Genomic DNA, 27,845 nt, shown 5'->3' on the forward strand with positions numbered 1-27,845 from the left:
GGACGCCTGCCATTACACACACATGAACTTTAATGCCATCCCAGTCTTAGTCTGTAGGGTTTAAAATTTAGTTGGCCCACCCTTTGTAGCTATAACAGCTTTAACTCTTCTGGTGAAGACAATCCACAAGGTTTAGGAGTGTGTCTATGGGAATGTTTGACCATTCTTGTGAAGTCAGGAATTGTGAACGAGAAGGTCTGGCTCACAGTCTCTGCTCTAATTCATCCCAAAGATGTTTTGTCGGGTTGCAGGCCAGTCAAGTTCCTCCAGCCCAAATTCGCTCATCCATGTTTTTATGGAACTTGCTTTGTGCACTGGTGTGCAGTCATGTTGGGATAGGAAGGAGCCATCCCCAAACTGTTCCCACGAAGTTGGGAGCATGAAATTGCACAAAATGTCTTGGTATGCCGTTGCCTTAAGCGTTCCCTTCCCTGGAACTAAGGGGCCAAGCCCAACCCCTGAAAAACAAACCCACACCATAATCCCCCCCCTCCCCCAAATAATTTGGACCAGTGCACAAAGCAAGGTCCATAAAGACATGGATGAGCGAGTTTGGGGTGGAGGAACTTGACTGGCCTCCACAGAGTCCTGACCTCAACCTGATAGAACACCTTTGGGATGAATAAGAGCAGAGACTGCGAACCAGGCCTTCTCGTCCACATCAGTGGGATGCCATTAAAGTTGATGTGCATGAAAAGGCAGCTGTCCCAATACTCTTGGGAATATAGTGTATGTCACGACAAACTGAATGACAAGACCGATTTTAATTATACTTCAGAAAAAAAAAAAAAAAAAAAAACAAACAAAAAAAAAACACACAACAGAGTAAGGCCCTTTTCACATGGGGTGGACTCCTGGGAATCTGCTCGCTGATCCTTGCTGAGCAGGCGGATGTCTTGTCCGTGTCCGCTCTGCTTATGTAGAACAGACACAGACATAGCCTGTTCTCCATGGGCGATCAGATGTTAACGGACCATCTGTCTGTTTACACCTGACTGCCATCCGATCCAAAAGAAGGATGGGGGATCAGGTCCCCAGCCATTTGTTTTTAGCGGATCGGATGTCGGTGGGTGTCAATGGACACATGTCCGTTGACACCCACCGCTCCACAGAGGGTAATGGATGGTCCGTTCGGTCCGCCCATGTGAAAGGGGCCTAAGCCCTCTTACACATGAACATAACTTACTGATGTTGTGTAGAAGTAGGATTTTGCTGGCAGAAAGGTCCTGAGTAAAATGTTCTGTAAAAGACCTAATGTATGCATGCGTATTAGGCGCATAAACCTGCATATGCGTTTACTATACATGCATCAAATTCTTCTTCATCCTCTACTAGTTGCCAGTGTTGCAATATGTATGTGTATATGCCGCGTATACAGTGTCTTGAAAAAGTATTTATACCCCTTGATATTTTCCCCATTTTGTCATATTACAACCAAACGTAAATATATTTTATTGGGGGTTTATGTGATGGACCAACACAAAGTGGCATATAAATATGAAGTGGAAAGAAAATGATAAATGGTTTTCAACATTTTTTACAAATAAATATCTGAAAAGTGTGGCGTGCATTGGTATTCAGCCCCTTTTACTCTGATACCTATAACTAAAATCTAGTGGCGCCAATTGCCTTCAGAAGTCACCTATTTAGTAAATAGAGTTCACCTGTGTGTAATTTAATCTCACTATAAATACAGCTGTTCTGTAAAGCCCTCAGAGGTTTGTTAGAGATCCGTAGTGAACAAACAGCATCATGAAGGCCAAGGAACACACCAGACAGGTCAGGGATAAAGTTGTGGAGACGTTTAAAGCAGGGTTAGGTTATAACAAAATATCTCAAGCTTTAAACATCCCATGGAGCACTGTTCAATCCATCATCCAAAAATGGAAAGAGTATGCCACAACTGCAAACCTACCAAGACATGGTCGCCCACCTAAACTGACAGGCCGGGCAAGGAGAGCATTAATCAGAGAAGCAGCCAAGAGGCCCATGGTAACCCTGGAGGAGCTGCAGAGATCCACAGCTCAGGTGGGAGAATCTGTTCACAGGACAACGATCAGTCGTGCACTCCACAAATCTGGCCTTTACTGAAGAGTGGCAAGGATTTGCAGTTTGCGAGAAACCATGCGGGGGACACAGCAAACATGTGAAGAAGGTGCTCTGATCAGATGAATCCAAAATTCAACTTTTTGGCCAAAAAGCAAAAACGCATTGTATGGGGGAAAACTAACACTGCACAACCCTGAACACACCATCTCCAGCATGAAACATGATGGTGATAGCATGTTGTGGCGATGCTTTTCTTTAGCAGGGACAGGGAAGCTGGATGGAGCAAAATACAGGGCAATCTTAGAAGAAAACCTGTTAGAATCTGCAATGGCTTGAGACTGGGGCGGAGGTTCACCTTCCAGCAGGACAACAACCCTAAAAATACAGCCAGAGCTACAATGGAATGTTTTAGATCAAAGCATATTCATGTGTTAGAATGGCCCAGTCAAAGTCCAGACCTAAATCCAATTAAGAATCTGTGGCAAGACTTGAAAATTGCTGTTCACAGATGCTCTCCATCCAATCTGACAGAGCTTGAGCTATTTTACAAAGAAGAATGGGCAAAAATGTCATTCTCTAGATGTGCAAAGCTGGTAGAGACATCCCCAAAAAGACTTGCAGCTGTAATTGCAGGGAAAGGTGGTTCTACAAAGTATTGATTCAGGGGGGCTGAATACAAATGCATGCCATACTTTTCACATATTTATTTGTAAAAAAAAAAAAAAATCATTTTCCTTCCACTCCACAATTATGTGCCACTTTGTTCTGGTCTATTACATAAAATCCCAATAAAATACATATATGTTTTTGGTTGTAAAATGACAAAATGTGAAAAATGTCAAGGGCTATGAATACTTTTTCAAGGCACTGTACATGCCTATATGCATAAATTACGGCACTCAAACATAAAATTTCTATATTTATTTTACTCATCACAATTACTGATCTTTACACAACTGGGTACATTGTTCCATAGAAAACAATGCATCTGTGTTCAGATCAGTAACAGAACATCAGATGACAGGAATGAAGTCTTTTACATGTACACCTGCAGGCAATTATGAGTAAACACCTGCTGCAGTGAAACACATAAGGGCTCTTTCACACGGAGGATCTGTATGTCCGTTTTTCATCCTTCTGTTTTCGGATGAAAAACGGACATACATGTATCCCTATGGAGCGTCGGATGTCAGCGGTGACATGTCCACTGACATCCGACCCGCTCCGATCCGAAAAGTGTAGCGGAGGAAAACCCTACTTTTCCATCCGTTTTCGGATCGGATCGGGTGACAACGGACTCTACGGTCCGTCATCATCCGATCCCCCATAGGGGAGAGCGGTGCTCTGACAGGTCCGTCGCTGCACAGTGTGCAGCGATGGACCTGTCATCTTCCTGCTCAGCGGGGATCAGCGGAGCGATCCCCGCTGAGCAAGCGGGTGTTCATCACTGATCCGCCCCGTGTGAAAGAGCCCTAAGAGGTTTTTGTTCACAAATTTTTGTGAATAAGGAATCTGCAAGTATTTGTCTAGTGTGCAGCTACCCATTTACTATGCACATGTATTTACAGATGTGTCATAGGCCCCCCTCACTGTGTACTCTGATTTTACCCATCAGCTATTACCTCATTACAGTGTTCTGTAGTGACATAGAGCAGTGGTTCTCAACCCTGTCCTCAAGTACCCCCAACAGGCCATGTTTGCAGGTTTTCCTTTATCTTGCACAGGTACTTTAAATCAGAATCAATGGCTTGGTATTTTGGACAGCTATTTTATCTAAGGCCCCTTTTACACTTGTGTGACTTGGGATGATTTCCAATGAGTATTTCCAATGAGTACCATTCATATCTGTGTGACTTCAAAGTAGTCCATGTATTACTTTGGTCCGACTTTGATGCGAGTTGTAAGTATTCACAGGCATTCTCTGAAATCACAGGAAAATTGTGGCAAAATCCCACTAGTGTCAAGTCGTGGCAGTGCGAAAGGGGCCTAAGAGAAATTCCCAAAACATGGCCTGTTTGGGGTACTTGAAGACAGCGTTGAGAACCACTGAAGTAGAGGATCAGCAGATAGAACCACAAAGTACAGAGGTTGGGGACCATCCTTAGAAGTTTCAGATGCTAAGGATTTTTCAGCAGCGATATCTATTCATGATTGTAAAGAATGGCAGCACAAGCAGAACTGAAGTTTTTGTTACTGGTAGGCCTTATTCACTTCTTAATCTAGCAAATAAGTCACTTTAGGCTCAATACACATGGACACACAGCTGTTAATCTCAGCCACATGAATAAGTAGATTCTTGCTGCTGGAATTCAAAGCATGGCTAAATGCCCATGAGAATGGAGACTGACACAAGTCAGTCATTTTTTCAGAAGATCAAAGCTAAATTAAAAAGGAAAGAATAGACATACTGTATACAATTAAATTAAAATTTCCAGAAGTGTAATATACTAATGCAGCAAATTTACAATAGTTCTATATTCTTGATGTATCTTCCTATCACATTCATTGCTTGGTAATCATTAATTGCATGACAAAAGATTCTCTTGGATTAATAAAGCCATTAAAGACTGCATGCTGTTTGATACTGGAATGGATACAATAACAATAGTAAATACATAAATGGTTAGGCATCTAATAGACCACTGCGCTTCTAACATAACCAGATCTTATAAAATATTAAAGTAATACTTTTCATTACACAATAATATATAGGATTACATATAGTGTTGACAGTTTAGAAGAATATGTACAACCTTAAAATCTTTTGACCAAAGTATTGGATAGAGTGGCAAAGACTCTCTTACTCAGGGCTCAGAATTTTTCCATTATGTGAATTAGGCTGAATTCACAAAGCTAACACACCAGAATATAGACACCGATTTTAAAAACAAACAATGACAGGTGCTCCCCCTTCCTCGCAATCTTCAATGTATTGTCTAGTTTTCTACCTATTACTTAGGATGGAGATGATAAAAATCTTTGGAACTGAGACAGTCGCACTTGCTGCTCCTATGGGTTCAGACCTCTTATGCAGCGTACACACGGTCGGACTTTTGTGATCTCTACTGTGCCGACACCCTCCACGCTTTACACTTCATGCCCACAGGCACAGTCATTATTTCCCTCTTTCAACCCCACCACTACAGACGAAGTTGCTAAACTATTTGCTAATGTCCACCTTACCACCTGCCCTCTGGATCCTGTTCCTTCACAAATGCTACGTCCACCCTCTGGCCCTATACTACACTCTCTAACTCACATCTTCAATCTCTCCCTCTCTTCTGGCATCTTCCCTAACTCTCTAAAACATGCACTTGTCAGACCCATACTTAAAAAGCCCTCACTGGACCCATCCAATCTTAACAACCTACGCCCCATCTCCTTGCTCCCCTTCTTATCCAAACTCCTCGAACGTCTGGTCTACAACCGACTGAGCGTCCACCTCGCTGATAATGGCCTTCTTGATCCCCTTCAGTCTGGATTTCGTCCTCAACACTCCACAGAAACTGCTCTCCTAAAACTAACAAACGATCTACTAACGGCCAAAACCAATCAACACTATTCTGTACTCCTACTCCTGGACCTCTCTGTTGCTTTTGATACGGTTGACCACCCCCTCCTCCTCAAAAAACTACACACCTTTGGTCTCCGTGACTGTACACTTGGCTGGTTCTCTTCCTACTTATCCAACCGCACCTTTAGCGTTTCTTATAACTCTACTTCCTCCTCTCCTCTTCCTTTCTCTGTTGGGGTCCCTCAGGGTTCTGTTCTTGGACCTCTACTATTTTCAATCTACACTGCCTCCCTGGGTCAACTGATAGCCTCCCATGGCTTCCAATACCACCTCTACGCTGATGACACCCAAATCTATTTCTCTACCCCTCAGCTCACTCCCTCTGTCTCCTCCCGTATCAGTAATTTACTCTCAGATATATCAGTCTGGATGTCTCACCACTTCCTTAAACTCAATCTAGCCAAAACCGAATTTATAATAATTTTTCCTCCCCCATATGCCTCTTCCCCTGATCGCTCTGTCAAAATCGATGGCACAACTATAAGCCCATCCCCATATGCCAAGGTTCTAGGTGTAGTCCTAGACTCTGAACTCTCCTTCAAGCAACACATCCAATCACTGTCCAAATCCTGCCGCCTCAACCTCCGCAACATCTACAAAATACGCCCCTTTCTAACCCATGACACAACAAAGCTCTTAATTCACTCGCTGGTCATCTCTCGCCTCGACTACTGCAACTCCCTTCTCATTGGCTTACCTCTACATAGTCTATCACCTCTTCAATCCATTATGAATGCCGCTGCCAGACTCATCCACCTTACCAATCGCTCTGTGTCTGCCACTCCTCTCTGTCAATCCCTCCACTGGCTTCCGCTCGGCCAAAGAATTAAATTCAAAATTCTAACAACTACGTACAAAGCCATCCACAATTTCGCCCCCAGCTACATCACTAGCTTAGTCTCTAAATACCACCCTACTCGCTCTCTTCGTTCCTCTCAAGACCTTCTCCTTTCTGGCTCCCTTGTCACCTCCTCCCATGCTCGCCTCCAGGACTTTTCCAAAGCCTCCTCAATCCTATGCAACTCCTTACCCCAATCTGTCCGCTTATCTCCTACTTTATTAGCTTTCAGAAGATCCCTGAAAACCCTCCTCTTCAGAGAAGCCTATCCTACCCACACCTAACAACTGTATTTTCATTTTTTCCATCAGCTCATCCCCCACAGCTATTACCCTTTTGTATAACTTGACCCTCCCTTCTAGATTGTAAGCTCTAACGAGCAGGGCCCTCTGATCCCTCCTGTATTGATTTGTATTGTAAGTGTCCTGTCTGCCCCATGTTGTAAAGCGCTGCGCAAACTGTTGGCGCTATATAAATCCTGAATAATAATAATAATAATAATAATATTAGATTTTTAAAAAATGACAGTTAGTTTCAGTAGAGTCCAATCAGATTTATTAATTATAGTCATATTACTAAAAATACAAATACTTTCTCTTTTGCAACACTTTGTGAATTGAGCCTATAGTCAGAATTCTTTTAGGGCACATTTACATTTAGGCCTCTTAACAGGGGTAAAAAAAATGCCATGTCTGTTACTGTTTTGAACACAGATGCATTGTTTTCTATGGCACAATGTACCCAGTTGTGTAAGGATCAGTAATTAAGTGATGAGTTGAGAGCCGTAAAATAAATATAGAAAATGTTATGTTTGAGTGCAGCAATTTATGCATATAGGCCGTACAGTGTCTTGAAAAAGTTTTCATAGCTCTTGAAATTTTCCACAATTTTGTCATGTTACAAGCAAAAACGTAAATGTATTGTATTGGGATTTTATGCAATAGACCAACACAAAGTGACACATAATTGTGAAGTGGAAGGAAAATAAATGGTTTTCACTTTTTACAAATAAATATGTGAAAAGTGTGGCGTGCATTTGTATTCAGCCCCCCTGAGTCAAAACCGTGTAGGACCACCTTTCGCTGCAATTGCAGCTGAAAGTCTTTTTGGGGATGTCTCTACCAGCTTGGCACATCTAGAAAATGATAATCTTGCTCGTGCTTCTTTGCAAAATAGCTCAAGCTCTGTCAGATTGGACGGAGAGCGTCTGCGAACAGCAATTTTCAAGTCTTGCCACAGATTCTCAATTGGATTTAGGTCTGGACTTTGACTGGGCCATTCTAACACATGAATATGCTTTGATCTAAACCATTCCATTGTAGCTCTGGCTGTATGTTTAGGGTCAAAGCCCTGCTGGAAGGTGAACCTCTGCCCCAGTCTTAAGTCTTTTGCAGAATCTAAAAAAATAAAAAGTATAAATCAGTGAAGCGCAGCAAAGATCAACATTGGATCAAAGCAAATAAAATATGTTAATAAAAGTCTTTTTAAACAAATTCCTCTGTTTTTCTTACACTGGCTACGGGATACACTGTTGAACTTTTTCACAATGTGTCAATCCTCTATCAGATAAATTGCCTGCTCATCTCTGTGTAAAAGATAAAAAGCCAATATCTCCTCATATCCAGATCAAACAGCTCCATTTCTTATCCTCTCATTGAATGGATTAATGGATCTCTCCCTCTCCTCACTCCACATGGAAACAGGAAGCAGCAGGCTGGTGTCTCACCGAAAACAACAAATGGCTCCAATCCTTATCTCACCTTGTATGCAGTGAATAATCTGATGCTCACAACTCTCATCGGATAATATGTAAAGCAAAAAAGGCAGTGTTTTCCGTATGGATATATTTGATATACCCCGCTATACAGAAACACTTACTGGATCAAAGATGTAACAAGCATATAACACGATACAGTGCACCACCTCGCCAGGTGGGACTCAGATGCACGTCACTTTAGGTTTCCTCTGTAGGCCCACTGAGGAAGCCTATCATTTGGCGATACGCGTGTAGGGTGGAGTGGAGCATAGTGACGTGCATCTGAGTCCCACCTGGCGAGGTGATGAGCTGTATCGTGTTATATGTATAAATCAATAAATATATCCATACGGAACACACTATGTTTGTGTTTTTTGCTTTACATATTATCCGATGAGAGTTGTGAGCATCAGATTATTCACTGCATACAATGTGAGATAAGGATTGGAGCCATTTATTGTTTTCGGTGAGACACCAGCCTGCTGCTTCCTGTTTCCATGTTGAGTGAGGAGAGGCAGAGATCCATTAATCCATTCAATGAGAGGAAAAGAAGTGGAGCTGTTTGATCTGGATGTGAGGAGATGATTGGCTTTTTTATCTTATGCACGGAGATGAGCAGGCAATTTATCTGATAGAGGATTGACACATTGTTTTTCTTACACTGGCTACGGGATACACTGTTGAACTTTTTCACAGAGGAATTTGTTTACAGAGACTTTTATTAATATATTTTAATTGCTTTGATCCAATGTTGATCTTTGCTGCGATACACTGATTTATACTTTTTATTTCTTTTGAGGTGTTGTGAAATCACTTTTCCAGTGCTTGGCGGGACAGCAAGCGATTATTATTAATAGCATATACACTTATTTATTGTTCTCTGCACGGATTGATATTATTTATTTTCTTTTGCAGACTCTAATGCCCCAAACTTGGATGGTTTTTCCGACGGAATTCTGCTCAAGCTTGCCTTGCATACACGGTCACACAAAAGTTCTCTGAACGAGGTGACGTACAACACTACGACGAGCCTAGAAAATGAAGTTCAATGCTTCCGAGCATGCGTCTAATTGTTTCCGAGCATGCGTGTCCGAATTGCATACAGACGAACGCATTTTCGGATAGGAACTTTTTCCGAATGAAAAATAGAGAACCTGCTCTCAATCTTTTGCTGGTTGGAATTCTGCCAGCAAAAGTCTGATGGAGCATATACATGGTCGGAATTTCTGATCAAAAGCTCACATCTGACTTTTGCTGGCGGAATTTCGGATCATGTGTACGGGGCATGACAGATTTTCTTCTAAGATTACCCTGTATTTGGCTACATCCATCTTCCCATCAGCTCTGACCAGCTTCTCTATCCCTGCTGAAGAAAAGCATCCCCACAACATGATGCTGCCACCACCATGTTTCACGGTGGGGATGGCATGTTCCGGGTGATGTGCAGTGTTAGTTTTCTCCCACACAGCGTTTTGCTTTTGGGCCAAAAAGTAAAATTTTGGTCTCATCTTACCAGAGCACTTCTGGAAATGTAATTTAACTGTACACAATATGTCTATTCTTTCATTTAATTTGTCTTTGATCTTCTGAAAAAATTACTGACTTGTGTCAGTCTCCATTCTCATGGGCATTTAGCCATGCTTTGAATCCGAGCAGCAAGAATATACTGATTCCTGTGGCTGGGATTGACAGCTGTGTGTCCATATGAATGGAGCCTAAAGTGACTTATTTGCTAGATTAAGAATTAAATAAGGCCTGCCAGTAACAAAATCTTCAGTTCTGCCATTCTTCACAATCATGAATAGATATCGCTGCTGAAAAATCCTTAGCATCTGAAACTTCTAGGGATGGACCCCAACCTCTGTACTTTGTGGTTTTATCTGCTGATCCTCTACTTCAGTGATTCTCAACGCTGTCTTCAAGTACCCCAAACAGGCCATGTTTTGGGAATTTCTCTTAGGCCCCTTTCACACTGCCACAACTTGACAGTAGCGCGATTTTACCGACATTTTACTGCCATTTCAGGGAAGGCCTGTGTAAACTTGAGGTCTATGGACCTCAATTTGCATCAAAGTCAGACCAAAGTAGTACAGTGCATGGACTACTTTGAAGTCGGTGCGACTTGAAGTCGCACAGATATGAATGGTACTCACTGGAAATCATGGGGTACGACTTGTCAAAGGACAAACAATGCAATACGCCTAGCGCACACGTACCTGCACAAACGGCTGTATCTTATATTAGGTGCTGAAATGACCAACGGCCGGAAACGACTGCAATCATGAGAGGGAAGTGTCACCAGCACACCAGGATCTTCAAAATTGGGTCGAAAATTTTAATCAAATAGTATCAAAAAAATAAATAGAAGCCACGTTTTGAAGCCACGCAGGGCCCCTTCATCAGGCATGTGACTGCGTGGTCCTGCATGGCTCTGAAACGTGGCTTCTATTTTTTTTTTTTATACTATGTGATTAAAATTTTAGACCCAATTTTGGAGATCCTGGTGTGCTGGTGACGCTTCCTTCTCTTGTCACAGGACAAGTCACACAAGTGTGATAAAATAGCTGTCCAAAATACCAAGCCATTGATTCTGATTTAAAGTACCTGTGCAAAATAAAGGAAAACCTGCAAACATGGCCTGTTGGGGGTACTTGAGGACAGGGTTGAGAATCACTGCTCTATGTCACTACAGAACACTGTAATGAGGTAAATAGCTGATGGGTAGAATCAGAGTACACAGAGTAGATTCCTTAGTCACAAAAATTTGTAAATGAAACCTCTTATGTGTTTCACTGCAGCAGGTGTTTACTCATAATTGCCTGCAGGTGTACAACATGTAAAAGACTTCATTCCTGTCATCTGATGTTCTGCCAAAATTTATGAGTTAATAAAGAATCTGCCATTTTTTCTCTGAAGTGCTGTCATCCATATATTATGCCCTTATGAGTTTTTTCGTGCACAGGTGGGCAAGTGTGGACCGACTTGGCGTGGCGTGGTTCCATAACGCTGTACATCTGGAAGTACGTTGAATGCTGAAGACTGACAGCACAGATAAGTGAAGGGATGGGTACTTATTAAAACTGAACTCTAGACATCTGAAAAAGACACAAATAAATGCAGCTCTGTAACCAGAGCAAGAAGCACGCTGATGAGATGAGAAAGCTAAGTGACAGTTATGAGCTCATCACCGAATTGATTCTCATTTCACTGTCCAGTCACAGACTGGAGCAGATCCAGGATGACCTTGGCTCAGAGGATGTGACTGAATGATGCTGGTCATCTTTCAATGACAGAACAGCTAGTGGCGGAAAAAAGGGACTGCGGGGAAATGTATTAGAGGTGAATATTGAAGGTTTTGCTATTTTATCTTTCATGGGCTATTCATATCTTTTTTTTTTTTTTTTTTTTTTGCTTGGAGTGCTGCTTTAAAGCTTTTTTTTTTTTTTTTTTTTTTTTAAGCGGGTGTTATTTAAATGTCTTAATCTAGTAACAGAGCCACTCTGTAAAGGAGAAAGTGCAAGAGCAGAGTATTCTGTAACTCTTGATAAGGGGTCATACTGCATAGTATAATCTGATGGATCAACTGACCTTCATCTCAGGCTTTCTGAATCATAATATTAATTTACACTGATCAGCCATAACATAACTACTGACAATTAAAGTGAATAACATGCGCTGATTGGCCAGAGGGGCAGCCAATCACCGGGTCCGACGGATGCGATGTCTGCCCGGCCGCCCGTGATTGTTCCCCAGAGAGGTAGAACAGCGGTCTGCCGTTGTAAACAAGGCAGACTGCCATTCTGACAGGAATGAACACAGTGATATTTAGGGGTGTTGAATATAAATCGCAGCATCTGTGCATGGCGATTCGGACGTTCATGATGCTGCACCGATGCTGCAAGTCGGCTGAATTGATTTTTGATGACATCATCTGTCGCTCCGTTCGGGGAGAAACACAGAGGCAGAGCCTGCATGGTGGATAAAGCCCCCCCCTTCACTGAAGAAGAAAGTCAGCTGATGAGCCGACAGCCAGTACAGTGCAGGGGGAAGGGCTGAAGGAGATCCAACATGAGCAGAGGAATCACTGGAGGCACTGGAAGGGGGAAGACACACTGAGCAGCATGGAGGATGGGGAATCTACACTAATAGCAGTTGAGTGCCAGTGTCACTGATCCCATCCCTCCACCACCATCAACCCTCTACTTCATTCCACCATGCCTCTGATCCCACCATCCCAGTCTGATCCCACCACCCCACCATCCCAGTCTGATCCCACCATGCCTCTGCCACGGATCCCACCATGCCTCTGCCACTGGATAAAAATTTAGTTTTTCTGACTGCTGACTGCTTGAATTTTTGGATAAAAAGTTTTTAACCATGCGCAGTAATCCTGATGCATCGCCAAATCGAATCGGAATGTGGACAAGATAATCGTAATCAAATCGAATCGTGAGACCAGTGAAGATGTGCACTCCAAGTGATCTTGTGTTCATGCTAAACAGGAACACAGATCTCAGTGTTCATCCAGTGAGTCCATCCCCTACACAGTTAGAAAGCATCCTCTACTGACACACTTAATCCTTTGATCTCCCCTGGTGTTAACCCCTTCCCCGCCAGTAAGAGGCATATTTTTAGCACTGATTACTGTAGTAATGTTACTGGTTCCCAAACAAGTGTCAAAAGTGTCAGTTAGGCTTAATGTACACGGGATGTTTTTACAACCTCTCCTGAACTTGACAGATGGTAACCGAAGTTTAAAACGTCCATTTTGCCGCATTTGCGTTTAAAAAAATAAAAATATATATTTTTTCAAATAGCCAAAAATGAAAAACGCCTGTAAACAAAACGCGGCTAAACGCGAGATACCGCGTTTACAAGCTGTTACAGGCATTTGGCGTTTCAAAAGCCTCTGAACAGCCGTCCTGAACGCATGATCGCCGCCATTACCGGTAAAATTTTTATATATATATATATATATATATATACACACACACACATACATACATACATATAATATTTCCTCCCCCACGTTCCTCTTCCCCCGACTTCTCTGTCAAGAGCAATGGCAAAACCATCCACCCGTCCCCACATGTCAGGGTACTAGGTGTTATCCTGGATTCTGAACTCTCCTTTCAGCCCCACATCCAATCACTTTCCAAAGCTTGCCGCCTCAACCTCCGCAACATCTCTAAACGACGTCCCTTTCTAACCAATGAAACCACAAAGCTCCTGATTCACTCCCTGGTTATCTCTCGCCTTGACTACTGCAACTCACTCCTCATTGGCTTACCTTTAAACAGACTATCCCCCCTTCAGTCCATCATGAATGCTGCTGCCAGACTCATCCACCTTACAAACCGCTCAGTGTCTGCTACCCCTCTCTGCCAATCCCTCCATTGGCTACCACTCGCCCAACGAATTAAATTCAAAATACTAACAATAAGTTACAAAGCCATCCACAACTCTGCCCCCAGCTACATCACTAACCTAGTCTCAAAATACCAACCTAATCGCCATCTCCGTTCCTCCCAGGACCTCCTGCTCTCTAGCTCCCTCATCACCTCCTCCCATATCCGCCTCCAGGACTTCTCCCGAGCCTTGCCCATCCTCTGGAATTCCCTACCCCAATCTGTCAGACTGTCTCCAACTTTATCCACTTTTAGGCGATCCCTGAAAACTTTCCTCTTCAGGGAAGCCTATCCTGCCTCCATCTAACAGCTGCACTATTTTCTCCATTAGCTCATCCCCCACAGCTATTACCCTTTTGTATCACTTGACCCTCCCTCCTAGATTGTAAGCTCTAATGAGCAGGGCCCTCTGATTCCTCCTGTATTGAATTGTATTGTACTTGTACTGTGTGCCCTAATGTTGTAAAGCGCTGCGTAAACTGTCGGCGCTATATAAATCCTGTATAATAATAATAATAATAAATAATAATATATACACACACACACCACATTGTTTGTAAACATGATAACTTTTGCGCAAACCCATCAATATACGCTTATTGGGATTTTTTTTCTTACCAAAAATATGTAGCAGAATCCATATTAGCCTAAATTGATGAAGAAATTTGATTCTTTACATTTTTTAATTGGATATGTTTTTATAGCAGAAAGTAAAAAATATTTTTTTTTTCTTTCAAAATTGTCACTTTGTGTCTCTAGCGCAAAAAATAAAAACCACAGAGATGATCAAATACCACCAAAAGAAAGCGCTATTTTGTGGGGGAAAAAAAAGGACATCAATTTTACTTGAGTACAGCAACAACAAACAAAAAGCGCCTGAAAAGCACACAAAAACTGCTTCCCATAAAAAAAAAAAAAAAAAAAAAAAAAATGATGAATGCTTTTTACACTGGGGCGGTGCGTTGGCGGGGAGGTGAAAAAAAAATCTTGCAAGCAGCATCTTTGGAGCATGTTTGGAAAGCTAAAAAAAGCGCCCCCTCTCCATTAAAATGAATGGGAGGTACATGAAAAGCTATTCAAAAGCACCTCAAAATGGTTCTTGCAGCAGTTTTTTGAGTCACGCAACCTTCAAAAAAGCGCACCGCTAACTTCTCAAAAGTGCCTGAAAAGCGCTTAAAAAGCACTGCAAAAGTGCTTGTCGTTTTATAGGCAGTTTTCAAGTGCCTCAGTGTGAAAAGGGTCTTAAAGTAACGCAGTGCCATATTGCAAAAAATGGCCTGGTCATGAAGAGGGTAAAACCTTCCCGGGCTGAAGTGGTTGAAGCTTTGGACCCAATTTTGTTTTACAATAAATATTATTCATTTCTGAATAGATAAAATAAGGGAAAAAGAAATAAACATACAATACAATTATGGAGATTTGTGGTTTGCTGGTGACATCCTCTTGCTCGGATTGTTATCAGTTCCAGCCGACAGTTGCTGCAGCACCCGTCTACATACACAGCGGGAATGTGTAAATTGGGAATATGCTAGAACAAACAGTGAATCGCAGTTTGGGGCTGTGTAGCCACAGACAGGTCAGGGTGACCATGCTGGCCCCTGTCCACAGTCAAAAGTGTCTACACTGGTCATGTAAGCATCAGAACTGGACCACAGAGCAATGGAAGAAGGTGGCCTGGTTTGTTGAATCGTGTTTTCTTTTACATCATGTGGTTGGCCAGGTGCTTGTGCGTGGCTTACCTGGGGAAGAGATGGCACCAAGATACATTATGGGAAGAAGGCAAGTTGGCAGAGGCAGTGTAATGCTTTGGGCAATGTTCTGCTGGGACACCTTGGGTCCCACTATTCACGTCGTGTTACTTTGGAGTCCATGCCTCAATGGGTCAGGGCTGTTTTGGCGGCAAAAGGGGGATCTACTCAATTAGGTGGGTGGTCATAATGTCCTGGCTGATCGGTGTATTTTATGCTGGTACACTATATAGCCAAAAGTATTGGGACACCTGCCTTTACATGAACTTTAATGGCATCCCAGTCTTAGTCCGCAGGGTTCAATATTGAGTTGGCCCAGAATTTGCAGCTATAACAGCTTCAACTCTTCTGGGAAGGCTGTCCACAAGGTTTAGGGATGTGTCTGTGGGAATGTTTGACCATTCTTCCGAAAGCGCATTTGAGGTCAGGCACTGATGTTGGACGAGAAGAGTCTCTGCTCTAATTCATCCCAAAGGTGTTCTATCGGGTTGAGTTCAGGACTCTGTGCAGGCCAGTCAAGTTCCTCCACCCCAAACTTACTTATCCATGTCTTTATGGAGCTTGCTTTATACACTGGTCCAAATCATTTGGTGGGGGGGGGGGGGGATTATGGTGTGGGATTGTTTTTCAGGGGTTGGGCTTGGCCCCTTAGTTCCAATGAAGAGAACTCTTTAGTTCCCTTCATTGGAACTAAGGGGCCAAGCCCAACCCCTGAAAAACAATCCCACACCACTCAACAGCATACCAATACATTTTGGACAAGTTCATGCTCCCAACTTTGTAGGAACAGTTTGGGGATGGCCCCTTCCTGTTCCAATATGACTGCACACCAGTGCACAAAGCAAGGTCCAAAAAGACATGGATAGCGAGTTTGGGGTGGAGAAACTTGAAGGGCCTGCACAGAGTCCTGACCTAAACCCGATTGAACACCTTTGGAATGAGAGTGGAGACCAGGCCTTCCCATCCAAAATTTTTGTGACTAAGGAATCTGCAAGTATTTGTCTAGTGTGCAGCTACCCATTTACTATGCACATGTATTTACAGATGTGTCATAGGCCCCCCTGCTGTGTACTCTGATTCTACCCATCAGCTATTACCTCATTACAGTGTTCTGTAGTGACATAGAGCAGTGGTTCTCAACCCTGTCCTCAAGTACCCCCAACAGGAAATGTTTGCAGGTTTTCCTTTATCTTGCACAGGTGCTTTAAATCACACATCAGTACCTGACCTCACAAATGCGCTTCTGGAAGAATGGTCAAACATTCCTATAGACACACTCCTAAACCTTGTGGACAGCCTTCCCAGAAGAGTTGAAGCTGTTAGAGTTGCAAAGGGTGGGCCAACTCAATATTGAATACTACAGACTAATGCCCCGTACACACAGTCGGATTTTCCGATGGAAAATGTCCGATCGGAGCGTGTTGTCGGAAATTCCGACCGTGTGTAGGCTCTATCGGACATTTTCCATCACACAAAGTTTGAGAGCAGGCTATAAAATTTTCCGACAACAAAATCCGATCGCGTCAATTCCGACCGTGTGTGGCCAGTTCCGACGCACAAAGTGCCGCGCATGCTCAGAAGAAATTCCGGGACGGAACCGCTCGGTCTGGTAAAATTAGCATTCGCAATGGATACAACACTTTCGTCACGGTGCAATGTTAAAAATGGTTTAATACAGCGCACTCTGTTCTTCTTTATAATGTGAGAAGAATGAAGTAGTTTTGCTGCTCATATTCACGCAGACTTCTCACAAACGTCTTTTATTGTTTATCGGGATTCCCTCAATATATTTGATTTGTCACATCTGACAAAAATTATTTTTGTGTTGTTTTATTTTTTTTTTTATTTTAAGGCATAATTTTTTTTTTTTTTTTTAGGTTTGTATTTTTTTAAAGGCTGATCTTTCTTTTATTCTAGTTTTAGTTTTACTCCAGAATATTTTTGTGTGTGTTTTGTGTGTCAAGTTACCACAACACCATTATTATCTTGTATTATTTAATCTCAAGGAGATTGCTTGGTGTCCCTTGTTAATTTCACATTGTACTTTAGAAATGTACCTGAATCCTCACAAACAAAATGTCCTTTTTGAAGGAAAACACAAATAGGCAAGTATAATTGAAACAAAAATTCCTTTATTAAGGGCTCAGAATCAAACAAAGAGGGAGGCAACGCTGGAGAAACAGCAGAAATTAGCGCAGCCTTGGACCCCCAGGGCAGACATCAATTCTTTAACATCAAAATTGGTGGCCTGAGGAGTCCATATGTAAGGGAGTGCAGTCTGGTCCAGAAGTCCCAGAGATCCGGAAAGCAGCAGACGACATCTGTGTCCCCAGGCTGTGGTACTACAACAGGCTGCATCTATTGCCAGACCAGACTGAACCCAGGGTCATCACTTTCTGGTCTTCTTTCCACGCTTCCTTCCTGGCTGTGGCTCTAGTGTTGGAGATGTGGCAGGAGGAGGAGTAGGACCTGGAGGAGGAGGACTAGTAGGACCTGGAGGAGGAGGAGGAGGAGGAGGAGGAGGACCATGTGTGAGGTCACAAATGTGGGTAGCAGATGTTATTTGGCCCCTCAACCCCTTATTGAGAGCTTCCAACATTAAGGACTCACACATGAGTTGTTGGCCCTCCTCCATCCGCTGCATTTTGCAGGCAATTATGCCAGCAAAGTCCTCCTCCAGAGTGTGGGGGCTTCTCAGGGCCTCTGTAGCCTTCCAAAAGAGGCCTATGGCAGCCTCCTCCAGGGTACACCTCTTCCTGACACTTTCTCTTTGCAGGTGGCTGGGAGGGACCTGGATATCAGGCAGCCTGCTTGGCCCGGCCACCTCCTGGCTGAGACTTCCCTGTGTATGAAAAAGGGACATGGATTTACTTTTTGCATCATCAATCACAATCATAAATTAGTACTCCAAACTAACATCTAGTTAACATCATTGATTGGACAAGCAGAAATATTTAGAGGAATGCTATACCTGGCTCAAGCTGGGCTCCTCCACATGTTGCTGCCTGGAAGGCCCAGGTTGGCATAGTTGCCAACATTGAAAAAAAAATATGTGGGACACTTTTTTGGCTGTAGGCGGAGCCGTACAATAATTAGGGGGCGGGGCATTCGTTTGTAGGTGTGGCGCCGCGCATGGGTGTGGCTTAAGTGAAAAGTGGGCGTGGTTTATGTGAAAGTGGGCGTGGTTTGCGTGAAAGTGGACGTGGCTTAAATGGCCGTGGCTCAAGAGGGTGTGGTTAGAGTCTGAGATGAATGAGGGATGGAGAGGGAAATGGGGAGAGGGAAATGACGGGACAGCAGCCCCAGATCCTACACAATAGAAATATGTGTATTCTAGAAAGTTTAACAATCAGCAGATAAAGATACTCCAAACGCCTGGTGTTAACGCTTCAATCATCCCGGCGCATTATTTCTATTATTACATTGTAATATAAAAATTAAATCATTCAACTCACCATAATGCCGAATCAGTGGGATCCCTGAGCGTGTCACTAGCCACGTCGCCTGCCACCAGCAGAGTCTGTCCTTGCATCAGGTGCCCCCGCCAGAGTCTGTCCTTGCATCAGGTGCCCCCGCCAGAGTCTGTCCTTGCATCAGGTGCCCCCGCCAGAGTCTGTCCTTGCATCAGGTGCCCCCGCCAGAGTCTGTCCTTGCATCAGGTGCCCCCGCCAGAGTCTGTCCTTGCATCAGGTGCCCCCGCCAGAGTCTGTCCTTGCATCAGGTGCCCCCGCCAGAGTCTGTCCTTGCATCAGGTGCCCACCGCCAGAGTCTGTCCTTGCATCAGGTGCCCCCGCCAGAGTCTGTCCTTGCATCAGGTGCCCCCGCCAGAGTCTGTCCTTGCATCAGGTGCCCCCGCCAGAGTCTGTCCTTGCATCAGGTGCCCCCGCCAGAGTCTGCCCTTGCATCAGGTGCCCCCGCCAGACTCTGTCCTTGCATCAGGTGCCCCCGCCAGACTCTGTCCTTGCATCAGGTGCCCCCGCCAGACTCTGTCCTTGCATCAGGTGCCCCCGCCAGACTCTGTCCTTGCATCAGGTGCCCCCGCCAGACTCTGTCCTTGCATCAGGTGCCCCCGCCAGACTCTGTCCTTGCATCAGGTGCCCCCGCCAGACTCTGTCCTTGCATCAGGTGCCCCCGCCAGACTCTGTCCTTGCATCAGGTGCCCCCGCCAGACTCTGTCTTTGCATCAGGTGCCCCCGCCAGACTCTGTCCTTGCATCAGGTGCCACCAGCAAAGTCCGTCCTTGCATCAGGTGCCCCCGCCAGAGTCTGTCCTTGCATCAGGTGCCCCCGCCAGAGTCCGTCCTTGCATCAGGTGCCCCCGCCAGAGTCTGTCCTTGCATCAGGTGCCCCCGCCAGAGTCTGTATAGACCCCCTCAGTGCAGACCCCCTCCATCAGTGCAGACCCCCCCACTATTATTGCAGCCCCCCCCCCTCTATTAGTGCAGCCCCCCCTCTATTCGTGCAGACCCCCCCTCTATTATTGCGGCCCCCCTCTATTAGTGCAGCCCCCCCCTCAGTTAGTGCAACCCCCCCTCAGTTAGTGCAGCCCCCCTCAATGCAGCCCGGCCCCCGCTCAGTGCAGGAGCGGCCGGTGTTCTGCTGAGAAAGTTCCACTCGGCAATGGAGGACCCCCTGTACTGCACAGGCAAGACGCTGTGTCTTCTGCTCGCTTCAGTGGAGAGGGGAGGGGCCGTGCAGCTAAAGAAGGCGCTTCATTGGCTGCACGGATCGAGCCCCCTTCCCCTCTCCACTGAACACTAGAGGAAGAGAGAGCGGCGGCGCCGGCCGCCATTTTGCTGGAGCCCGCTGCTCAAAAAAAAAAAAAAAAAAAAAACATTCCCAATTTTCCTTATGGAAAATCCCGATTCGGGACACTCTCCAATCGGGACGAGGGTCCCAAAATCGGGATTTTGTCCCGGGAAAATCGGGACTGTTGGCAACTATGGGTTGGGCGTCAGAAGCCTCAGCTGGGGGGGAAGGAAGCGTGAAAGGAAGACTGGAGAGTGATGACCTGGGTTCAGTCTGGCCTGCCAGAAAATGCAGCCTGGCATAGTACCATGTCCTGGCGACATAGATGTCATCTGCAGCTCCTGATCTCTGGGAATCCTGGACCTTCTTGTGCTCCCTTAGATAAGTGCTCCTCAGGCAACCAATTAGGATCTTCAAATAGGTCATGTCTGCCGTGGGGATCACCGTCTTCACAAATTCCAGCAATTGATCCAGCACTGCCTTCCTCTCTGTTTGGTTCTTATAATGTGGGTGGTTTATCTCCCAAAGACAAGGCAGCTCCCTGAACATATCTATGAAGATTGCCATAAAGTCCTTATCTTTCAAGATATCCATTTTCACTGCAAGACACAACACAAGACAAACCCTAATGTCAGGCAAAACTCTCCTAATCTAGTTACAATATAGGCCTCAATCTAGAAGCAGTATAGGCCCAAGTTTGGCTCTTACCTTCGTTATCACGATCGGCGCCTCCGATACTCGTTCCTCCGCTCACAGATCGTACGTACTACGCACGCGTGTTACGCTTTATACACACTGTGCATGCGTGTAACTCCACCCGCCCCTGACGTTCTTTCTAGTCTATTCCCCACCCCTTTTCGTTCGGCACAGTGGGTGAAGAGCACATGGCGGAGTCAGAGCAGGTGCGTGCTAATTATAGCAACGAGGAGGAGGAGGAAAACCCGGATCCGGAAGCGTCCCGATCCAGAAGGAGACGATTTAAGGCCTCAAATATGTCCTTTGGTGAGATGTTGGAGATGGTCGACATAATGAAGAAGGCCGACTATGATGGAAAGTATGGCCCTTGCCCCAACCCCAATATCAGAAAGGCCAAGATCATGGCAAAAGTGGTCAAAAGTCTGCACCGGAATTTCGGGGTACGTCGATCGAAAGATCAGCTCAGGAACCGGTGGTCGGACCTGAAATTAAGAGAGCCCGAGCAGTACAGAAAGATCCGGAGAGTGCTGCAAAAAAGTAAGTAGTTGTGCTGTGTTCCTATTCTTTTTGTCTTTATTACGTTCATGCTGCTCCATGTGCTTTTCTTAAGTGTTGTACAGTTTAAAACGGCAACTTTCATGTTCATGGGCACATTATTCGTTCGTATCAAACATTTTTCTTTCGGCCTATAAAACACCATTGTTTTGACCATATGCATTTGCCCACATTTTTTAGGGCCTACTTGTATGAAAAAAATTTGGTTGTGTAGATGGGTTTGTTACTAGAATGAAATGCAAACTAGATTCTGTGTAAGGAGAGGACACTCAGCAGCTGTTTGTTTTCACATCTGGACGCTGGAGCACTATTGTGGGACACAAGAACACCCTTTTTATTAGGGGTCCCACACAGGTGCTCCAGTGGATACTATAGGGGTGTCTCAATCTGTGAAGCTTGTACCAAACAAGTAAAGTATTGAAGCTTGACAAAGGACACTAAAAATTCTACATCTTGTAACTCTGCAAAAATAGACAGACAATTGTACACAACTTTTAAGCAATGTTTCATCTTTATAGTTCTGCCATCAAATATCTGTGTGCTAAGTATACCATTTTTCTTTTACATAGGGGAGAAAAGACTTGGAGGACACCTCTCATCCGAGGAGACCAGAGACCCCCCACCTCGGGAAGAAGGGGAAATACCCCCAACACAAGAAGAGCAGGAGGAGGAAGACGTGGTGGAAATTGGCACCACAACAGGTGTCTGCGACCACAGGCTCAGGTAAGAGATGGATGCTGGCATATTTATAATATCTGATTTTTTTTTTGGTTTCTATCTTTTTAGGTGATCGTGATGTTGTGGATCCAGGGCATTTCAACTCGGAAAGTGCACAGATCCTGATCGGGGAGATCATGGGGTGTAATTTAGCATTGGAAAACCTCAAGAAAAACATCAATGATGTTATTCAAAAAAATAATAACATCATTGATGCTTTGGGGAGAGTTTAAAACCCCTCCAAATCCCTTTGTTTTTTGTGTGCTACAATGTTAAAAATGTTTTAGCGATTTTTAGAAAAGCCAAATTTTGAGGATGCACACAGTGTGTCAATATGTGCTATCTGCCATCACGGGAGATCAATGGACGCGTTTTGGGGGTGCAACCCCTTCCTCAATAATAAAGTAGCTGTGAGGAAGGGGTTGCTCCCCCAGAACACGTCCCTTGATCCCCCGTGATGGCAGCTAGCACATGTTGACATTCGTAAATTGGTGTGCATCTTCAAAATTTGGCTTTTCCTGGGGTGACTTCACCCCATCTGAACGCAATATCAAACAGTTCCTAAATACTCATGTCTGATATTGCCTTCAAGTTCTACCTAATGTGAACTTTGTAAGTTCAAGATTTGTGTCTTTCTTGTTGTTTTGAAACATGCCTGTTTTATCTTAAATGGACATTTCTATTTTTGATAATGCCACCCCAAAAATTGTTTTAAAAAACCTTTTCTAAATGCACATGTGATTGTGTAGGTATTAAAAAGATTGTTAATCAAGAATGTGTGGATTATTGTCTCAACGCTACAACACTTTTGTGGTGATGTAATTGCTGCTTTCTGTGACAATGGGTGTTATTTCCTAAGGGCAAATCCACTTTGCACTACAAGTGCAGTTTCAGTGCATTTTCAAGTGCACTTGTAGTGCAAAGTGTATTTGCCTTTAGTAAATAACACCCAACAGTGCTTTGTATAAGGTTACACATTCATGCCATTTTCGGGACTCACCACATTTCGGTCAGGGTCAGCTAAAACAAACACAAGCAGTAAATGTCACCAAAGATTAGCTTCATTTTTTATTTTTATTTGATCAAGGTTTACAAATTGTCTGGCATATTGATGGTCCCCCTACCCACAAAGAACTCAAGGTATCTTAGCCAGACATCACGGGCACTCAGGGAGGGCAAGCCAGGACGGCCACTTTCAAGCGCCGTCAGGGTTGGTTCATAATTCCGGCCTCAGGCCCAACTGAGCCAGCATAGTTGGCAGAATGTTGCCGTAAAAAGTTATGTAGAATACAGCACGCTAGGATTATATGATTCAGTTTATACTCCGCCATATGGATGGGTGTAAGAAATAGGCGGAACCGGCTGGCCATGATTCCAAATGTGTTCTCCACCACTCTTCTGGCTCTGGCCAGCCGGTAATTAAAAACCCTCTGGTCCGGGGTGAGGGTCCTCATCGGGAATGGCCGCATAAGGTGGTCCCCCAGCGCAAAGGCTTCATCCGCAACGAAGACGAATGGGAGTCCTTCCACATTGTCTTCTGGAGGTGGCAAGTCCAAGCTGCCATTCTGGAGATGCCTGTAAAACTCCGTCTGGGCGATGACTCCACCATCGGACATCCGGCCATTCTTCCCCACGTCCACATACAGGAATTCATAATTAGCCGACACCACCGCCAACATCACAATACTATCGAACACCTTAATTATAATCGTACGACCCCGAGTTGGGTGGTGGGACGATGTGGACGTGTTTCCCATCAATTGCCCCTCCGCAGTTAGGAAAGTCCCACCACTGGGCAAAGTGGGAGGCCACAGTCTGCCATTCCTGTGGCGTGGAAGGAAACTAGAGGGAAAAAAAAATAAAATTAGTCTTTTTGCGCATTAAAACATGGAAAGCAGATTAGACACAAACCTTCTTGGCCAACATCAAGATAACATTTATTAATGGGAATTTTTAAACACCAAAGTATAAGGTACACCTATCAGATTCCCCCTCCCCCACCCCCTCTCTTGGGCCATTTCTAACATTATAGGGGTGGGGGGCTCTTGGACAGGTAACCCTCTCCACTTCATTGAGAGATGAATGCCTAAATAATGGGTATTACTTTGAACAGCCCCTCCTTAGTTACACTATTGGCAGCCCACTGGACAGGTAAGAAGTGTCATAATACAAAGATATAGATACACACTGTACACATTTGAGCACATTTGGACATTCTGCTATTACCTATCAATATAATAATAGGATACAAAAACTTTAAACAGTACCATTTGAAAGTATAGAGGCAGGCCCTTGCACTACATGCTTTGGGAAATTCATCCATACATCGGAGCACAAAAGATATGGGTATAGTGTGTATGGGTTTGGCAAAGTCACCAGATAGATGATTGAGGATAGATAGAGAATTGGTATCAGCTGACTTAGCAGTTGGGGGGGGGGGGCACCCCAACAAAAAAGCCTCTGGCACTCTGCCTGAATTTAAAGCACAAATCACATTTTAAAACATTTTAGGGGTGTTTGGGGTAAAGCACTACTATGGAGCTGATAAAATACATTGTTAAGTGACTACATGAGGTGAATATAGGGCCTGTAGACCATGCTGGGGAGGTAAGTGAAGGCAAATATGTATGAAGGACAAAAAAAAAAATTAGATAAAAATCCAGCATGCATGAGGACAAAGGGGACATTCACAGCATTTTCCGATCATGGTAATTAGGGAATGAGGAAATAAATACAATACATTATCAAACAATAAATATAGTAAAATGTGATATTAAAGGATAAAAATCTTACCTTCATATACTCCTTCTGCAGGACCTGGATGATGGCAGAACACGTCTCTGGGATAATGATACCCAGAGCCTGGGAGGAGATGCCTGTCGAGAACTTGAGCTCCTGCAGGCTTCTCCCCGTCGCCAAGTACCGCAGGGTGGCGACGAGCCTCTGCTCCGGAGTGATGGCTCGCCTCATGCAGGTATCCTGCCTGCTGATACAGGGGGTCAGCAAAGCCAACAAACGGTGAAATACAGGGTCCGTCATCCAGAGAAAGTTCCTGATATCATCAGGATTATTCTCACGGATCTCACGGAGCAAAGGCATATGACAGAACTGGTCACGCTGAAGCAACCAATTCTTGGTCCATGAACTCCTCCCCACCCTGTTCATGGACTGGACTTGTGTCAAGGTCAGGACCCCAACACCAAACCCCCGCACAGCACGAACTCTACGAGGAGTATGTATACGCAACATGGCTAGAAAACGGTCGGCTGCTCAGAACGAAGTAACAGAACGCACTGAAGAACAGCAAGGCCTGTGAAGTGCGACCTGAAAAACAGCAACGAACGAACAAGAACACAATGACTAATGAAAGTCACGCGTAGCTTGCTTGCACGCACTGAAGAGCAGATACAAACCCACAAGCACAAACTGAACTGCAGAAAACGATCTGAAAGCCACGAGTCTGAAAAAGCGTGAATCGTCTCTCACCAAACTTTTACTAACACGAGATTAGCAAAAGGAGCCCAAAGGGTGCCGCGCTTGGTTCTGAAATGGCCTTTTCTAGTCTCGTCATACGTGGTTGACGTCACCGCGTTCTTGGCGATCGGAAATTCCGACAACTTTGTGCAACCGTGTGTACGCAAAACAAGTTTGAGCCAACATCCGACGGAAAAAATCCTAGGATTTTGTTGTCGGAATGTCCGATCAATGTCCGACCGTGTGTACGGGGCATAAGACTGGGATGCCATTAAAGTTCAATACGCGCGTAAAGGCAGGTGTCCAAATACTTTTGATAATATAGTATAACTATACCATTGTGATCTGATAACATGTTTATACAGACACTTGTAACATATTGTTAGCATACATGGTGGAAGAAGGATAAGACACAGGGAGGGCAGGACCCTATCTTATATGGACACGTTATATCACGGAGAAGACACGTTATATAAAATGGAGAAGACACGTTATAACATGGAGAAGACACATTATATAATGGAGAACACATGTTATAACATGGAGAAGACACATTATATAATGGAGAACACATGTTATAACATGGAGAAGACACATTATATAATGGAGAACACATGTTATAACATGGAGAAGACACGTTACATAAGGATTCTGGATCTGTCCTACCAAACGGACAATCCTATGGGGTAACCTGCAGGCACTCGGCTCTGACAGTCATATCTGCTCTATGCACGGAATCCTGTTATTTGTATAAATATTACTATTAATCCTAAAACAACAAAATATACACAATGTACCTTCTACCTTGCTCCTCTACAAGAGCACTACGGCCAGACTCTGCCAACCTATCTCCGAGCCTCCTCACTTTACAGCAAGTCCATTGCCCGGCAATGCCGCTTTGCAGCTTGTATGCCTGGCCGTGTCCAATGGACTGTGCTAGAAACAAGCTATCATGTCGCCGTCTAGCGGCCATCCTTCATAAATACAATTGTAGAAAGAACGGCTCCACTAATATATGACAGGAATAGCCGCTTGCAGTATTCTCTCACATGATTTGTTCAATTGCTACAAAATACGAGTGTATCCAGTAGAAGCACATCATAAGGGAATGCAGGGAGACATCACATACCTATGTCCTTGCAGGTTTCTTTTGCACAGTCTGACATGGCTGTTCTTCACTTTATAAGAAGCAATTGCAGAGCTGCTATTGTTTATCAGAGTGGTGACCTCTAAATAAAGGGTGTACTAATAAATGGAGCAGGTGTTCTGTAATGTTTCCCCTGGTCCCGTGATCCGGTTACATGCATTGGTTAATATGTAATCTATGGATGTGAACTTTGGGAGAACGGTGCAGAGTGCAATCCGTGATAACAAGAGATTACCGGTGCCGCGGCGCCATCTGCTGGCGGACAGAGATAGGTGCAGGCACTGCCATGGCTGGCCGGGTATGCGCACAAGCATATACAACCCCTGGCAAAAATTATGGAATCACCAGTCCCTGAGGATGTTCCTTCAGTGGTTTATTGTTGTAGAAAAAAAAGTAGATCACAGACATGGCCAAAAACTAAAGGCATTTCAAATGGCAACTTTCTGGCTTTAAGAAACACTAAAAGAAATCAAGAAAAATAATTGTGGTGGCCAGTAACAGATTTATAGAACAAGCACAGGGAATAAATTATGGAATCACTCAATTCTGAGGAAAAAATGATGGAATCATGAAAAACAATCAAACAAAATAACACTCCAACACATCACTAGTACTTTGTTGCACCACCTCTGGCTTTTATAATTGCTTGCAGTCTCTGAGGCATTGACTTAATGAGTGATAAACAGTACTCTTCATCAATCTGGCTCCAGCCTTCTCTGATTGCTGTTGCCAAATCATCTTTGCAGGTTGGAGCCTTTTCATGGACCATTTTCTTTAATGTCCACCACAGATTTTCAATTGGATTGAGATCTGGACTGTTTGCAGGCCATGACATTCACCTTATGTGTCTTTCTTCAAGGTATTTTTTCACAGTTTTTGCTCTACGGCAAGATGCATTATCATCTTGATAAATGATTTCATCATCCCCAAACATCCTTTCAATACATGGGATAAGAAAAGTGTCCAAAACCTGTGCATTTATTGAAGATTTAATGACAGCCATCTCCCCAGTGCCTTTACCTGACATGCAGCCCCATATCATAATTGACTGTGGAAATTTGCATGTTTTCTTCAGACAGTCATCTGCATAAATCTCATTGGAACGGCACCAAACAAAAGTTCCAGCATCATCACC

At 44.2% G+C, this 27,845-nt stretch overlaps 1 protein-coding gene across 3 annotated transcripts in view; it reads right to left on the reverse strand.

Annotated features, from left to right (window-relative positions):
• Positions 1 to 26,933, reverse strand: part of AADAT (aminoadipate aminotransferase) — a 118,420-nt gene extending 91,487 nt beyond the window's left edge. The window contains exon 1 of one of the 3 annotated variants that reach the window (XM_073606388.1): positions 26,693 to 26,933. In XM_073606388.1, the coding sequence (XP_073462489.1) occupies positions 26,693 to 26,729 (37 nt within the window). In that variant the 5' untranslated portion in view covers positions 26,730 to 26,933. Of the gene's footprint in view, positions 1 to 26,360; positions 26,501 to 26,692 lie in introns of those variants that run through there. The other 2 variants (XM_073606371.1, XM_073606380.1) reach the window with 2 other exon arrangements.
• Positions 26,934 to 27,845: the final 912 nt, after the last annotated feature.

This window comes from Aquarana catesbeiana, linkage group LG01 (genome assembly GCF_042186555.1).
Source record: "Aquarana catesbeiana isolate 2022-GZ linkage group LG01, ASM4218655v1, whole genome shotgun sequence".
Lineage (NCBI taxonomy): Eukaryota > Metazoa > Chordata > Amphibia > Anura > Ranidae > Aquarana > Aquarana catesbeiana.